Source organism: Heterodontus francisci, chromosome 13 (assembly GCF_036365525.1).
Source record: "Heterodontus francisci isolate sHetFra1 chromosome 13, sHetFra1.hap1, whole genome shotgun sequence".
Lineage (NCBI taxonomy): Eukaryota > Metazoa > Chordata > Chondrichthyes > Heterodontiformes > Heterodontidae > Heterodontus > Heterodontus francisci.
Window position 1 is genome coordinate 74,375,068 of NC_090383.1, and position 16,176 is coordinate 74,391,243.

At 44.5% G+C, this 16,176-nt stretch overlaps 1 protein-coding gene across 1 annotated transcript in view; it reads right to left on the reverse strand.

The window, feature by feature from the left end:
• Positions 1-16,176, reverse strand: part of marc1 (mitochondrial amidoxime reducing component 1) — a 69,282-nt gene that overhangs the window by 33,357 nt on the left and 19,749 nt on the right. The window contains exons 4-6 of the mRNA XM_068044970.1: positions 5,851-5,991; positions 1,829-1,890; positions 747-818 (exon numbers count right to left, since the gene is read on the reverse strand). Coding sequence (XP_067901071.1) covers positions 747-818; positions 1,829-1,890; positions 5,851-5,991 — 275 coding nt within the window. The remainder of the gene's footprint in view (positions 1-746; positions 819-1,828; positions 1,891-5,850; positions 5,992-16,176) is intronic.

Below are 16,176 nucleotides of genomic sequence, written 5' to 3' on the forward strand. Positions count from 1 at the left end.
ATAATGGACATTGGTGTTAATGCAATTTGTTTGCTATGCATGTTGGATGGTTTATATTTTGTTTTCCATTTAAAACCCTATAATCTCCCAAATCACTGATTACACCTCAACCATCCTATATGAATCAGGATTACGGATGGTTCTGCTGGAACTCAGCAATCTATAATTACAACCCGCTCATACTTTTCTATGGTACACTATGGTTACTCTGTAATGTTCTTCAAAATTCACACACTGACTACATGGCAAAAAAACAGAAACTCCTCACTTGTGCTTGATACTGTCTACAGAGATTAGTGAGCTTTGCCCAGCTTCTCAACACACGAATTTCTCCTGTGGTTCCATAATCATGAAGCCTAATAGGTAACTGCACTTCATCAAGGTGTGAGCTACTTACTGACCACCTGTGTCTACCCGAAATATCCAGTGCACTTAACACTAATAAGCAGCAACTTTGTAATTTGCCAATAACAGGAATGGCAAATGGTTAGCACTGTTTGCCCAATTTAAACATGGATGGTTTAAGTGATGGGAATTGTACTAGAGAGTGACTGGATTCTAGCAGGGATTACTGGATAACAATCAGGAACCGAAACAGTGGCCAATTTTTACCTCCTAAATACAAGCCAGGTAATTCAGCACAGACCACATAGCTCAGTTATCCACTGATTAAGCTCACTGAAATATCAGGGAAGTTTGTGCATCTAATTTGATAACTAGGTGCATGAGTTTGGCTTCATACGTACTTCTTGAGTGTCTCCAATGGCTCCTTCCTGTCTATGATTCCAGTATCAGGATCTACTGTTGTGAAAATGCATCTAAAAAGGAAGAAAAAGTAAATTCATTAGGATGCAAAACTCAAAGCATGACAGGAGTGACCTGGAGTACTGCAATGACGCAGTGCCTTTGAGGATCAATGTCCAGTATTAAGGATTAATGGGACATAAGATCATTTGGATAATGTGAGTTATAAGCAGGACAGAAGCGAGACATTGGACTTTTAAGGCTGGGATTTAACGAGAAGAGAGTGGCCCCGCCCACCGGCTGCAAAGTCTGGGGGACAGCCCGCCTCTACCGGTTCTGGAAGCCACAACCAGAATTTACGGTCATCAGGTAATTAGCAGCCTGAGGTTATAGCTTCCGCCACACCCCCCTCACCCCTGCCGAGGCAGGATGTCCCACCTCCCAGAGCTTCCTGCCAATCAGAGAGCTAGCAGCTCTTCAGTCCTAGCAGCGCAGGGAATGGTGGCCACTGCTGGGAGTGCAGTAGGCCCAGGCCCAGGACCAGGACCAGGAACAGGAACAGCACTGGAGACTCCAAGTAAAGGTAGGAGGTAAGGGGGTAGGAGGTAAGGAGGGCTCACCAGGGCCAGTCAGGCAGGCCCGGGCAATAGTGAGGGGTGGTGGGAGTATGATTGAGAGGCCGGGTGAGGGGTTGTACAAGCAGGGGTGGCTCTTGCCGCTGCAGGACCCTCCATGGGGCACAGGGTGCCTGAACAGGAGCCACTTAATGGTCTCAACTGACTCAAGGGCAGACGGACCGCCCGCCATCTGCCCTGACGCTGGTAAAATACCAGCGGAGGCAGGTAGGCAATGGGCATCCCTTGCCATCCCACCTGACCTTACGCACTATCCCCGCCTCTCAACCCGCTCCCGGGGAGGTGCGTAAAATTCCGAACCAAGTGTTCATTGCTGCTTTTACACACCTCCTTGCATTCAGCCAAGAGTAATACTGGCAGGAACCACCTCTCCCCTCCCATAGGCTGCAGAAACTGTGTAGCATGTACTGTTAAGGCAAGAAAACCAGCTGAAATGGCTAAGGACATACCTAGTGCAACACATTCTACGGTGCAATTTTGTAGTCCCAATCTGTATACCTTTCCATGTATCCTAAAAATTAAAATCATAGACAGTAAGTACAGTGAAAATATTTTGTGCTTAATTATTATTGAAACTCCTTCCACAACCCTTGCAGGCAGTGCATTCCAGATCATAACTCCCTGTATAAAAACATCTTTCTTCATGTCACCTCTGGTTCTGTTGCCAATTGTCTTATATTTGTGTCCCCTGATTACTGACTATTCTGCCATTGGAAACAGTTTTTCTTCATTTACTCTAAAACCGTTCATTATTTTGAATACCTCCATCAAATTTCCCCTGAACCTTCTCTGCCCAAAGGAGGACAACCCCAGTTTCTCTAGTCTATCCATGTAACTGAAGTCTTTTATTCCTGGTACCATTCTAGTAAATCCCCTCTGCAACCGCTCCAAGGTCTTGACATCCTTCCTAAAGAGTTGTGCCCAAAACTGGACACAATACTCCAGCAGGGACCTAAATCATGTTCTACAAAGGTTTAGCAGAACTTCCTTGCTTTTGTACTCTATTCCTCTATTTATAAAGCCAAAGATTCCATATGTCTTTTGAGCAGCCTTCTCAACTTGTTCTGCCACCCTCAAAGACTTGAGAAAGTGCACCTCCAGATCTCTTTCTTCCTGCATCCACTTTTAAATTGTAACCCTTAGTTTCTATTGCCTCTCCTCATTCTTCCTACCACAATGAATCACTTCTCACTTCTCTTCAATAAACTTCATCTGCCATGTGTCTGATCATTTCACTAGTCTATGTCCTCCTGAGGTCTGCACTATTCTCCTGTCTACTACATTTCCGAGTTTCATGCCATTTGTAGACTTTGAAATTATTCCCTGTATAGTCAAGTCCAGACCATTAATATACATCAAAAATTCACCAGAAATACCTGAAGACAAGCGTTACTCCAGCTCCATTATTATTCAGCTAAAATAAAATATATTGTGGGGAGTTATTTCAGTGTAGGTACAATCAACAACTCCATTCTCAATGTGTCATGAAACTGTTAGGATTGGAGATAATGAACTAGAGTGACCTTGGTCTTTTTTCATTTAGCAATTCCTATGTTCCAATAATGATTATGGCAGAGCCCAGCAATATCACCAAATACCCTTTAATGTGGTGGCATATTAATTGTTTTTTGTTGGCCCTTATGAGATGCAAACAACAGTGCTTTTTTAGTGTATAAATTGCAAATGCTATTAAAAACTATCAGTTTGGTACTCAGCCACAAAGACCATGAGGTCAGAAGTTTGTTTCTTCGGTGTGCTGAGTCAAGGCAGCAGTACAGATGCTGCAATTACTCTCAGAAACTCAAGTCTGGGGGGGAGAGATAGTCAGGCAGGCTTCCTGCTCTTTATTCCTATCTAGTGACCCTGAAAGAAAGTGCTCGTATGTGAATGTCGGGTAAAGGGAGGAACAAGTTGGGTTGTGATGCTTTCTATGATAAATAACCTCAGTACAAATTGTCAGTTCTATCTCATACAAAATCCTAAAGTCTTATCACAACACATAACCTTCTCACAGACTTTCGCTGACTCTCTGTGCCAACCATACCCTCCCACCAAGAAGGTTATCAAGTTGAAAATTCCCTTTCTTCTTTACGCATCTTTCCATGCTTGCTCCTCCCTACTTCTGTAATCATTTACAGTTCTGCATCCTAGCACACACCCTCTGCTCTCTTCCCTCTGGTTCAATACAGATCCATTACCCCTTCCTGCAGGTAGATTGGTGGCAGAACTTTCAGACACTACATTACACCCCGTTTTTCTGAAAACCCCCTCCACAATGCTATCTCTCCACACAACTTCAAAAGACTTCCGAAATCCAACTCTTTCGCTGTGCCTTACTTTAACCATAGTTTCTTCTGAATCCCTGAACTTTTTGTAAATACTCTTACCTGAAAGATGCTATAAAAGTGCACGTTATTGTTGCTGGTGACAGCTCCAGCAGGGAGCACAGCAGATACGCTAAAGAAATGAGCTGGGAACAGAGTGAGGTCTTTTAAAACAGGACTTTGAGAGAGCGGGAATTAGATGCAGAGGAGGAAGGAGATGCAAAGTTAATTAACCATGGAACAAAAGCAAGGTGTTCAATTATTCATTTATAATTTAGCACTTAACTATATGGTAGATCAATAAACAATTATAAGAGGCAAGGCATAAACCCAAATTGTTTTAAGTAAGCAATAAAAATTAAATAAAAGTTGACGTAAATAAGAGGGAAAAATGCACTAATTAAACTAAATTGAGCAATAAAAAGTAACTCAAAAGAAATCAATTTAAATCTATTTGATAACCAAAATTTAGTATTAAAGATGTATAAGTTACCTCTGGAAATAGATAAATAATTAACTGTACAATAAACAAAGAACAGGTAATAGCAGAACAGGCAGTGTGTCAGAACTACAAAATGTGACAATTTGTATGTGGAGGGATTGTCCCAGAGGAACACACCTGTAGGATGTCTGCCTTGAAACAGTCAAGCACAGAGTCATTGGTCTGAATTTTGTGCCCACGGTGGGCTCCCAGCACCGGGCCAAAAAAGCAGGGGCATCTTCCTTGGCCACCTGGAGCGATTCTACGGGGCAGGCAAAGTAAGAGCTGGGATCTCCATCCCTTTAAAGACGGGGTTCCTACCTACAAGAGCTGCCGGCCAATCATAGGGCCAGGAGCTCAGCAGTATCAGCAGCGCCGCTGGAAGCGGTGGCCACCTTCGGTACTACAAGAGGCTTTGGCCCCAGGCCCAGCCCTGGAGTCTGGATCCAAGGTAAGTGAGACGAGGATGCCAGAGTCAGACCAGCAGGCCCCAGCAAGCTAGGGAGGGAGGGAGGGTGGGTGTTTAGTGCAGTGGGGTGGGGTGGGGCGGGGGGGGGAGATTTCAGATTGGTGCATGTTTTCTCAGTGGGGGCCCTTCATGGGCCACAGATTTCCCACAGAGGAGACCCCACCACAATCCCCCCCACCCCTAACCCTGCATGGAGGTCGCTTTTGCTTTGTTTTACTGGGCGACCTCCCCGTGTAGCAAAGTCCTCCCCCACCACCGCCCCCCCCCTCCCCCACCCCTGGTTAAATCCCAGCGGTGGTAGGAAGAGGCCCTTAAGTGGCCGTTAACAAGCCACTTCAGGGTCTCATTTGGCCTCTGGGTGGGTAGGCCGTTATTGGACTATCCCACTTCTGACAAAATTGCATTGCAACGGAAAGCTGACAGGCCCTGAGTCCCCCGCCTCAATTCTATGGGCCTCCCGCCTTCAAACTCATCTCCGGGGCCCATAAAATACAGCCCTATGTGCTTGAATGTGAATTAGAAACACTCCAACATATAAAGGGAGTGGGAGGATTTTCTGGATAGTTTACTCCAGAACACAGTCACGCCATATAGAGATACAGGTAAAAAGAATTTCATTTATTTATATTTGGCACCTTTCACAACCTCAGGATGTCCTAAAGCACTTTACAGCCAATTAAGTACTTTTGTAGTGTAGAAAGCATGGTAGCCAATTTATGCACAAGGAAGTCCCACAAACAGCAATGTGATAATTGGTTTTAATGATGTTGCTTGGGAGAGATAAATATTGGCCAGGGTGACAGAAGAACACCCCTTCTCTTCAAAATAGCACAGATGATCTTTTGTGTCCACCTGCAAAGGCAGATGGGGCCAAGGTTTAGCTCATCCAAAGGACAGTGCCGCAGTCCCTTAGAATTGCAGTGAAGTGCCAGTCCAGGTTTCATGCTCAAGTTTCCAGAGTGGGTTCTGAACCCACGACCTTCTGATTCAGATGTAAAAGTGCTACCACTGAGCCATGGTTGACATAGCTTTACCCCCTATGCTGGTTTGGGTGCAACGCTAAAACAATACAGTTTTGCACATCACTATATTCTCTGCAAGATTCTCTGGATACCACTGATTATGTTTTAAAACATAAAGTACAGAGTACACATTCATTCCTGTTCATTTCCCTGCAAACATAAGTAAACTCTTTACCTCTTCATATGGTTTGCAATCCTTCACGACTACCACAGGCCTGAAATTCTCCATCTTAACCTTTTTCTCCAACTTGGTGTTAAAATCTTCTACAGTCGCCTCAGACATCATCATGCAGGAACTGATATCATTGTAGACAGTCTACAACAGGGAATAGAAAAGATAGATGTCATTTCAATGAAGGATTTCTACAAGGGCTACAGTAGAGAAACAAGAGATTTACAAGAGCAGGATATCAGTTTAGCCTTTCATTCAAGTTAACAATGCATCATTAATACCCTTGAATGAACAGTAAAAACCTGCGTAGAGCAATGAGAGACTCATACAGTCTCTTAAAAGGATACATTTACTAAATCCTACTACTGACCAAGATATTCATTTGTATTTCAAACTAGCAAATCTTCCAGAGAATAATTTGGAGTCAGGAGCACAGTTGCATTTTGTTATATATTGTCATATTAGTCATAAAGAGGTAGGAATCAATTAGCTCGGAACTAATTGTCATGTGTAAGTTTGTTCCGGGGGCCACATTTCATAGCGGAGAGTGATCATCATCCACTGGAGCAGATATACAAGAAAGATTTATGTAAAGCACCAGTAAGATTGCAGACGTTACTCTTGAGACTTCAGTGTTACGATTTCACTCTGAAATACAAGCCAGGAAGAGCAATGGTGCTGGCAGATATCCTATCTCAGCTGTCACCACAGGAGAAATAAAAGCAAAATACTGCGGATACTGGAAATCTGAAATAAAAACAAAGTGCTGAAAAATCTCAACAAGTCTGGCAGCATCTGTGCAGAGAGAAGCAGAGTTAACGTTTCAGGTCAGTGACCTTTCATGAGAACCACTTCTGATGAAAGGTCACTGACCTGAAACGTTAACTCTGCTTCTCTCTCCACAGATGCTGCTAGACCTGCTGAGTCTTTCCAGCACTTTCTGTTTTTATTACCACAGGAAAAACAGGAGATAGAAGATTTAGGTATAAAGGTTCATCACCTACTGAATGTAACAGCACCAAAACTTAACCAAATTAGAGATGAGACCAGCAAAGATGAGCAATTACAGATGCTCTCTCAGCAAGTGATCCAGGGATGGCCTGATAAGGTAGAGCAAACACAGCCAACAATACGACAGTACTGGTCCATTAGAGATGACATCTCACTAGAAGATGATGTTCTGCTAGCCAGATCCAGAACAATCATGCTCAAAACAATGCAGGAACTTTGCCAGAAGATACATGAAGGCCACATGGGAATGGAGAAGTGTAAGCTCAGAGTCAAATCAGCTGTGTACTGAGTAGACATATACAAAGACATTGAAAATATGATGTCTACATGCAATGTATGTCAGAAGTACAGAAACACACAGCAGAAAGAGAAGATGGTGGCTACTGAAGTACCACCCAAACTCTGGCATACTGTAGGAGCCGATTTATTCACACACAATCAAGAATGGTATCTCATAGTTGCAGACTACTACTCAAACTTTCATTAAGAAGGTGAAAGGCCTGAAAGCCACAACATTCCTCTCAGCAGTACGAGTTTTGTTCGCTGAGCAAGGGATTCCTGAAAAATTAATAGATGTCAATGGTACCCAATTCAGCTCCAGAAAACTTAAGGCATTTGCTGAACAGTATGGGTTCAACACCACCAACTCATCACCACATTACCCACAGGGACACGGGTCCCGTCCTGATGGTCAAAAGAACCCTTGCAAAATGCCGAAAGACGAAGGGAGACCCAAACCTTGCCTTATTGTCACTCCAATCCCTACCTCTCAAGGCTGAGATGAAAACACTTACAGAACTGTTGAATGGAAGAAAGTATAAGACAACACTGCCAAGGAAAATACATCCACCAAGTAACCAGGAGGAAGTGAGACAATAACTCACTGATGCACAGGTAAGAGATCAACACTTCTACAAGCAGCTAAATCCCTACCTGAGCTGTTGAAAGGACAAACTGTGCATGTATAGAATCCAAGCACAAAACCTGGAGCCCAGCAAAGGTTGTTGGTGAAGCTGAGACTCCAAGGTCATATATCAGTGAGACTGAAACCGATAAGCAAGTGAGAAGGAACCGAGTTCACATTCGACCGACACCAGAGCTGGGAAAACAGGATTAATAACACTGGAAACATCACTATCCAGCAAGACAACATCAACAACGTCACTAGCAAGTGACACAACATTAGCAACAGCAAGTACGACTTCTACAACACCAGGAGCATCGCACACTGCATAGCCTGTACAGCGTGCCAACTCACCACTGACAGCAACAAATGCGAAGTCTACAAGATGGAGGCGCATCATCTTACCACCTAAATGATACCGTGAATAATATTTTTGGAAAAGAAAACACACTATAAAAAACTCAAAGTTTATTTCTAAAAGATAATTGTTGATCATCTTAAGGTTAGAAAAAAGTTAATGATTGGAACAGTTATATCGATATAGAAGCACTGTGTTTTTTAAAGAAAGAGGGATGTAATATATTGTTATATTAGTCGTAAAGAGCTAGGAACTAATTGTCATATGTAAGTGTGTTCCGGAGGCCACCTTTCACTGCTGCAATGCAGTCATGTGACATGTAATGCAACACCAGTCTAGGCAGTTCCTATCAAGCAGCATGGTGGCTGTATGAAATAGGTCACGTTTGCTGACAACACAACCACTAACTGGCGCACTATTGGCACATGCACAAATGCAGCCTCATCGACTGAAACGTCACTGTCTGTGACGTCTCAGGCATCTGCCGGTAATAAAGATGGTGCTGCTTAATTTGACACAAAAAAGCAAATTAAACCCAAGCCCCCTCAATCACCGCATTCAGTTCCCCTCTCCCTCCTGCAATTGCCACTTCAATTGCCGCATTCTCTTCGCTGCTTCTCCCGCTCCCGACTGCTCGCCATTCTATACCGCCATTCTCTCCCCCTCCTGACTGTTCACTGCTCGCTCTCCCCCCCTTCGCCATTTTTCCCGCCAGTGCTCGCACCCTGCTTGCTACCCCACCTCACCACATCTCCCCCACAGGTTGGCTGCTCGCCCACTCAGTGTGTAGTTATGTCATGATGTGCTGACGTCATTACATGTGACATAATTATGCTGTGATGTCGGGGCATGCATGTGTGGATTCATACTGGCAATTTGGCAGTGTTTGGATGCACTGATGACATTGGTAATCGCTCTGTATTATCAGGAGACAGCTCGGATGAAATAAACAGAGATCCAGCATTTTTAAGCCTAAAGTGTGATTATTTCTAATTTATGGGAACCAGAAGACAACCAGTAAAACAAGGCAACCTCGCTGTGGCATTGGTGGTGGGGGGAGGCCTCCTCTGTGGGTAATCTGTGGCCCACTGAAGGCTCCCAGTGGAAAACAACCCACCTCCCTGAACCCCCCTCCACCTGCACCCTCCACCTTTCCCTCAATGCCGGGGTCTGCCGGACTGGTCCCGGCAACCTTACCTCACTTACCTGAGGACCCTGTCTCCGGCACTGAACCTGGTTCTAAGGCCCTCCTGCAGTACCGGCAGTGGCCACCGCTCCCAATGGCGCTGCTGACATAATTGAACTGCCACCCCTCTGATTGGCCAGCAGCTCTTGGAGGTGGGATCCTCGTCCTTAAAAGGGCAGGGATCCCAGCACCAGGCAGTTAATTGCACGGGTGCCACTGAATAGAGCCGGGGCGCATGGGGGACTCCAAATGGCCGAGGCAGGTTTCCCACCACCTTTTTGGCCCAGTTCCGGGAGCCCTGCTGGCTTTTTTATTTATTCATGGAATGTGGGCGTCATTAGCAAGGCCAGAATTTGTTACCCATCCATAATTGCCCTTGAATAGGTGGTGGTGAGCCATCTTCTTGAACTGCTGCTGTCCGTGTGGTGTAGGTGTACCGACAGTGCTGTTAGGGAGGGAGTTCTAAGATTTTGACTCAGTGACGATATAATAGGCACATACTGGAATGAACTAAAGGGTTAAATGCAGGTTATTTGTTTGTAGATGGGCAGCACTGGGGGTAAATCTCCTGCCCTTTGGAAGAGGCCATGTTATCAAAGGAAAGAAAAAAAAACTGTAGGAGGTGACTAATGAGAAAGAAAGATGTTGAATGAATGGCTTTACAATAAAAAGATGGTAGCTTCCATGAGAAGATCAAGTTTCCCATGAACTAGTATCTATGTATTCATAATAAATGTAACAGTGGGCCACAAAATTAACTGTGACTCCTAATCATGGTATCCATTCAATGGACATCAAGTGGGATGTCCATCATGTGCTCCTTTCTCTTTGAAAGGTGGAAACTATCACACTAGATTTTTTATACTTTCTTTTTGAGAAGGTTATTCAATTTAAATATGATGGGCAGATATGATATGTAAGAGCTTTATATATACTAGCAGATATCTCTCAGCATGATATATGGCGAGTCACAGGATACACCATTTGCAAAGGGGTGTTTGGGCACAGGAGGGGGAGAGATGTGCATCTTCACTGAAAAGATTTGGAAGGAAGGCTGTAAGATATCTGTTCAAAAAGTATGTGTTTTTTGCCTGCTTTTTGTAAAATAGAACTGTCCTTTCCCATTGTTGTCTGGAAGATAAATGTATTCCACTCACACAACAGAAAAACAAAAAATTGCATAAATAAGTAAGTCTCTGTATATCTTATGGGTGCAGGTAGCAAAGGATTATCTCCTTATCTGAGACATCAAATCGGCATTCCGTCGCATTTGTTTAGGGTGTGCTTTTTACAGGAAGCGACAAAAAAATATAAATTTAGGTAAAGATTTAATTCCAGAAAATACATGGACCAGAAATCCCAGTAATTACCCAGGAATCATGCCCACTGGTGGCCTCCAGCATTGCCACAGCTGGAGTTTGCAGCGTCAGTGGAAAGTCATCTCCTTTGAATAATTTTGACATGCGTCAGCACAACAGGGGAGCAATACTGGGGCCTACCTCACACATAGACCTGAAAGTCTAGCATAACTCATTGGTTTTAGGGGTGCAGGAGCACTGAGACACCCACCCCAGAAAACCTCTGCAGTGGCCCTGGGGGAGCCCAGCACATCAGTGCAAAAGATAAGGCTGAAGCATTTGCAACAATCTTCAGCCAGAAGTGCCAGGTTGATGATCGATCTCAGCCTCCTCCTGAAGTCCCCAACATCACAGATGCCAGACTTCAGCCAATTCGATCCATTCCGCGTGATATCAAGAAACGACTGAAGGCACTGAATACTGCAAAGGCTATGGGCCCTGACAATATTCCAGCAATAGTACTGAAGACCTGTGCTCCAGAACTTGCCACGCCCCTAGACAAGCTGTTCCAGTACATCTACAACACTGGCATCTACCCGGCAATGTGGAAAATTGCCCTGGTATGTCCTGTACACAATAAGCAGGGCAAGTCCAACCCGGCCAATTACTACCCCATCACTCTACTCTCTATCATCAGTAAAGTAATGGAAGGTGTCATCAACAGCACCATCAAGCACCACTTGCTTAGCAATAACCTGGGGCGGCACAGTGGCGCAGTGCTTAGCACCGCAGCCTCACAGCTCCAGCGACCCGGGTTCAATTCTGGGTACTGCCTGTGTGGAGTTTGCAAGTTTTCCCTGTGTCTGCGTGGGTTTCCTCCGGGTGCTCCGGTTTCCTCCCACATGCCAAAGACTTGCAGGTTGATAGGTTAATTGGCCATTATAAATTGCCCCTAGTATAGGTAGGTGGTAGGGAAATATAGGGACAGGTGGGGATGTGGTAGGAATATGGGATTAGTGTAGGATTAGTATAAATGGGTGGTTGATGGTCGGCACAGACTCGGTGGGCCGAAGGGCCTGTTTCAGTGCTGTATCTCCAAACTAAACTAAACTAAACCTGTTCAGTGATACTCAGTTTGGGTTCTGCCAGGGCCACTCAACTGCTAACCTCATTACAGCCTTGATTCAAACATGGACAAAAGAGCTGAACTCAAGAGGGGAGGTAAGAGTGACTGCCCTTGACATCAAGGCAGCATTTGACTGAGTGTGGCATCAAGGAGCCCTAGCAAAACTGGAGTCAATGGGAATCAGGGGAAAACTCTCCACTGGTTGGAGTCGTACCTAGCACAAAGGAAGATGGTTGTGGTTGTTGGAGGTCAATCATCTCAGCTCCAGGACATCACTGCAGGGGTTCCTCAGGGTAGTGTCCTAGGCCCAACCATCTTCAGCTGCTTCATCAATGACCTTCCTTCAATCATAAGGTCAGAAGTGGGGATGTTCACTGATGAGTGCACAATGTTCAGCACCATTCGCAACTCCTCAGATACTTAAGCAGTCCGTGTAGAAATGCAGCAAGACTTGGACAATATCCAGGCTTGGGCTGATAAGTGGCAAGTAACATTCGCACCACACAAATGCCAGGCAATGATCATCGCCAACGAGAGAGAATCTAACCATCTCCCCTTGACATTCAATGGCATTACCATCGCTGAATCCCCCACTATCAACATCTTAGGGGTTACCATTGACCAGAAACTGAACTGAAGTAGCCATATAAATACCATGGCTACAAAAGCAGGTCAGAGGCTAGGAATACTGCAGCAAGTAACTCACCTCCTGACTCCCCAAACCCTGTCCACCATCTACAAGGCACAAGTCAGGAGTGTGATGGAATACTCTCCATTTGCCTGGATGGGTGCAGCTCCAACAACACTCAAGAAGCTCGACACCATCCAGGACAAAGCAGCCCGCTTGATTGGCACCCCATCTACCTCCTTAAACATTCGCTCCCTCCACCACCGACGCACAGTGGCAGCAGTGTGTACCATCTACAAGATGTACTGCAGCAACGCACCAAGGCTCCTTAGACAGCACCTTCCAAACCCCTGACCTCTACCAACTATAACAAATGCATGGGAACACCACCACCTGCAAGTTCCCCTTCAAGTCACACACCATCCTGACTTGGAATTATATCGCTGTTCCTTCACTGTCACTGGGTCAAAATCCTGGAACTCCCTTCCCAACAGCACAGTGGGTGTCCCTACCTCACATGGACTGCAGCAGTTCAAGGCAGCTGCTCACCACCACCTTGCTTGCCTAGCCAGCAATGCCCACATCCCATGAATGAATTTAAAAAAAACCCTAGTGTCAAGGCAATGTAAAGTAGTGGCTGAAAAATAATGCATTTTTTTAACTTTAGCCTTCAATATTTGGCTGGCCAGTACATTGTCACTAATTATTCGGTGAATGTTTCTGAGGACCATTAATAAAAGAACTTCTAATATTACACATCCCTACTCCTGGCCCTGCGTCAATAGCATTTAAGGGGCCGACAGAGGCTCAATTCTGTGTTTCTGAGTATGTTTCTCACCCAACGAGGAATGGAAGCAATTCTGGATCTAGTTATGATGAATGAAGTAGTGGAAGTGGAGTGTGTTGCATTGGGATAACATCTTGGTAATAGTGATCCTAATATAATTAGATTTAAAGAAATTATGGAAAGAGACAAAGAAAAGTCTAAAGTCAAAATAATCAAGTGGAAGAGAGCTAATTTCAGTGGTTTTAGAAGGTATCTAGCACAGGTAAACTGGAAATAAAGATTAGGCAGGACAAACAGTTAATGAGCAAAGGTGGAGATAGTTTGGGTACAAATTAATCATATTCTCATAAGAATGAAAGACGGGACATCCAAGGCTAGGATTCCCTAGATGACAAAAGAAATAGAGGTTAAAATACAACAGAAAAAAGGAGGTACAAATTTCACTAAGCAAATGATAGCTCCACTGCCGTGTGGTGGGGAGGTGACACCGAGGCCATGCCACCGCTGGTAAAATGCGGCGGGGCCTTCTCGCCGTCGGAGGTCAAGGCGGGCCTGTCCCGGAAGAATTTTCCGGGATCCCCATCATGACTCCCGACGTCAGAGGGCTGGTAAAATTCAGCCCAGAATAGTGATAGAAGAAGCACTGACTGCAATCTTTCCTTGGATATAGGAGTGGTGCCTGATGATTGCAAATTTACACTCCTATACAAAAAAAAAAGTATAATCTTGGTAACTGCAGGCCAGTGTAAAGTCAGTGTTGGGAAAACTACTAGAGGTACAAAATTGGCTAAGGAATAAAAGGCAGAGAGTAGTGGTAAATTAATGTCTTCTTTTGTGGGGGGGGGGGGAAGTATGCAGCAGGGTCGATATTAGGACCAGGGCTTTTCTTATGTATAAATGACCTGGACTTGGGTATAGGGAGTACAATTTCAAAGTCTGCGGATGATACAAAACTTGACAGCGGAGTAAATAGTGAACAAGATAGCAGATAACATCAGGAGAACATAGATTGTTAAATTGCATCTGCCATGTGTCTGTTGATTTTAATGCAGATAAATGTGAAGTGATGCACTTCAGGAAAAACAACATCGAGAGGCAGTTGTCCGGCAAGCCCCCCATCTGCCAAGAATGAGGAATAGTTAATTTCACCACATGAAGATTGATTTTAAACTATTGTTGAAGAAAGACTTTGGCTGGAGACAGACATTAGCATATCAACAGACAAGTACTTCAAAAGGAGAAAGGAACTATTCCCTGCTCCAATTTAATCCACAATGGACTTCTGATTACCAGCCATTGAAGCATTCCAGATGAACTAGTAAAATGGCCGATTACAAAAACAGACGTGGTCAGGCCAGTTTAGTCATGTGACTGGCTGACTGTTGGAGTTTTTTGAATTTGATCTTCCAACAGGGAATTTGAACTCAGAAGGCTGTTTTTCTCCTGGACTGAGAACGCCTCTCTCCTGTCTGCTCTCATCTCGCTCTCACCAGCTTCGGAAACCACTGAAGACATATGAACCCCAAGACAGAAAAGTCTCCGACAGTGAACAAGGTTTAAGAAGAATACTGGGACCCAACAAAAAGTAAGAGGCGTCTACAATCAAGGACTCTTCGGCGAGCTGGAAACACAGAAACAGTAACAAGAAACCCCCTTTCGAGACTGCCTCAAACCTCTCCATTTTATTTTTCTTCTGCTATTTTCTGTCCCTATTTCCATGTTTGCATCGCATGTGCATGCTAGCTTGGGCGCATTGCAGTTCCGTAGGTGTTAACTGCAGTAGAGTTTAAGTTTATGGTTTAATAAATTTTACTTCTCTTCTTTAAACCTAAGAATGCCTCTTTATGCTCATTTAGAGTCATAGTCATAGAGAGATACAGCACTGAAACAGGCCCTTCAGCCCACCGAGTCTATGCGGACCATCAACCACCCATATTATACTAATCCTACATTAATCCCATATTCCTTACCACATCCCCATCCCCCCCCCCACCATACTCCTACCCCCTACCTACACTAGGGGCAATTTAAAATGGCCAATTTACCTATCAACCTGCAAGTCTTTGGCTGTGGGAGGAAACCGGAGCACCCAGCGGAAACCCACGCGGTCACAGGGAGAACTTGCAAATTCTGCACAGGCAGTACCCAGAATCGAACCCGGGTCACTGGAGCTGTTAGGCTGCGGTGCTAACCACTCCGTCACTGTGCCTTATAATTGGAAAGCTGTGAACAAGGATTCACAAAGGGGGAGCTCAAAATACAGTTGTTTAAAAATAAAACCCAGTTACAATAAGACCAGGTGAAGACAGCAAATGACCCCTAGACACATTTCTCACCTGGTCGTAACACAGTATAATCTAAATGGTACTATTTTGAGGAGAATGCATATTCACAAATCCTTGAAGGTGGCAGAGCAAGTTGGTAAGACAGTTAAGAAAGTGTATACTTGGCTTTGTAGATAGGGGCATTGAAAACAAAAACAAGGAAGTCATGCTAAACTTTTAAGAGTGAATGGTTAGGCCTCAATTGGAATGTATTGTACAATCCTGGGCACCATACTTTAGAAAGGCCATGGAGAGTGGACAGAAGATGTTTACCAGGATGATACCAGGGATGAAAGAATTCAGTTATGTAGAAAGATTGGAGAAACTGTTCGCCTTAGAGCAGAGAACATTAAGGGGGGGACTTAATATTCTCTGTAGTTTAGAAATTTGAGAGTTAGTCTCGTTGAAACAGAGGGCTGACAGGATAGATGAGAGGTTGTGTCCCCTGGCTGGAGAGTCTACAATTAGGGGTCATAGTCTCATGGTAAGGGATCGGTCATCTTAGACTGAGATTAGGAGAAATTTCTTCACTCAGAGGGTTGCAAATCTCGGGAATGCTCTATCCCAGAGGGCTGTGGAGGCATTAAGGGAATCAAGGGATATGGGGATAGGGTGGAAAACCGGAGCTGATGTAGAAGTTCAAACAGGATCTTACTGAATGGTGGAGCAGGCTTGAGGGATCATTTGGAATACTCTTGCTCCTATTT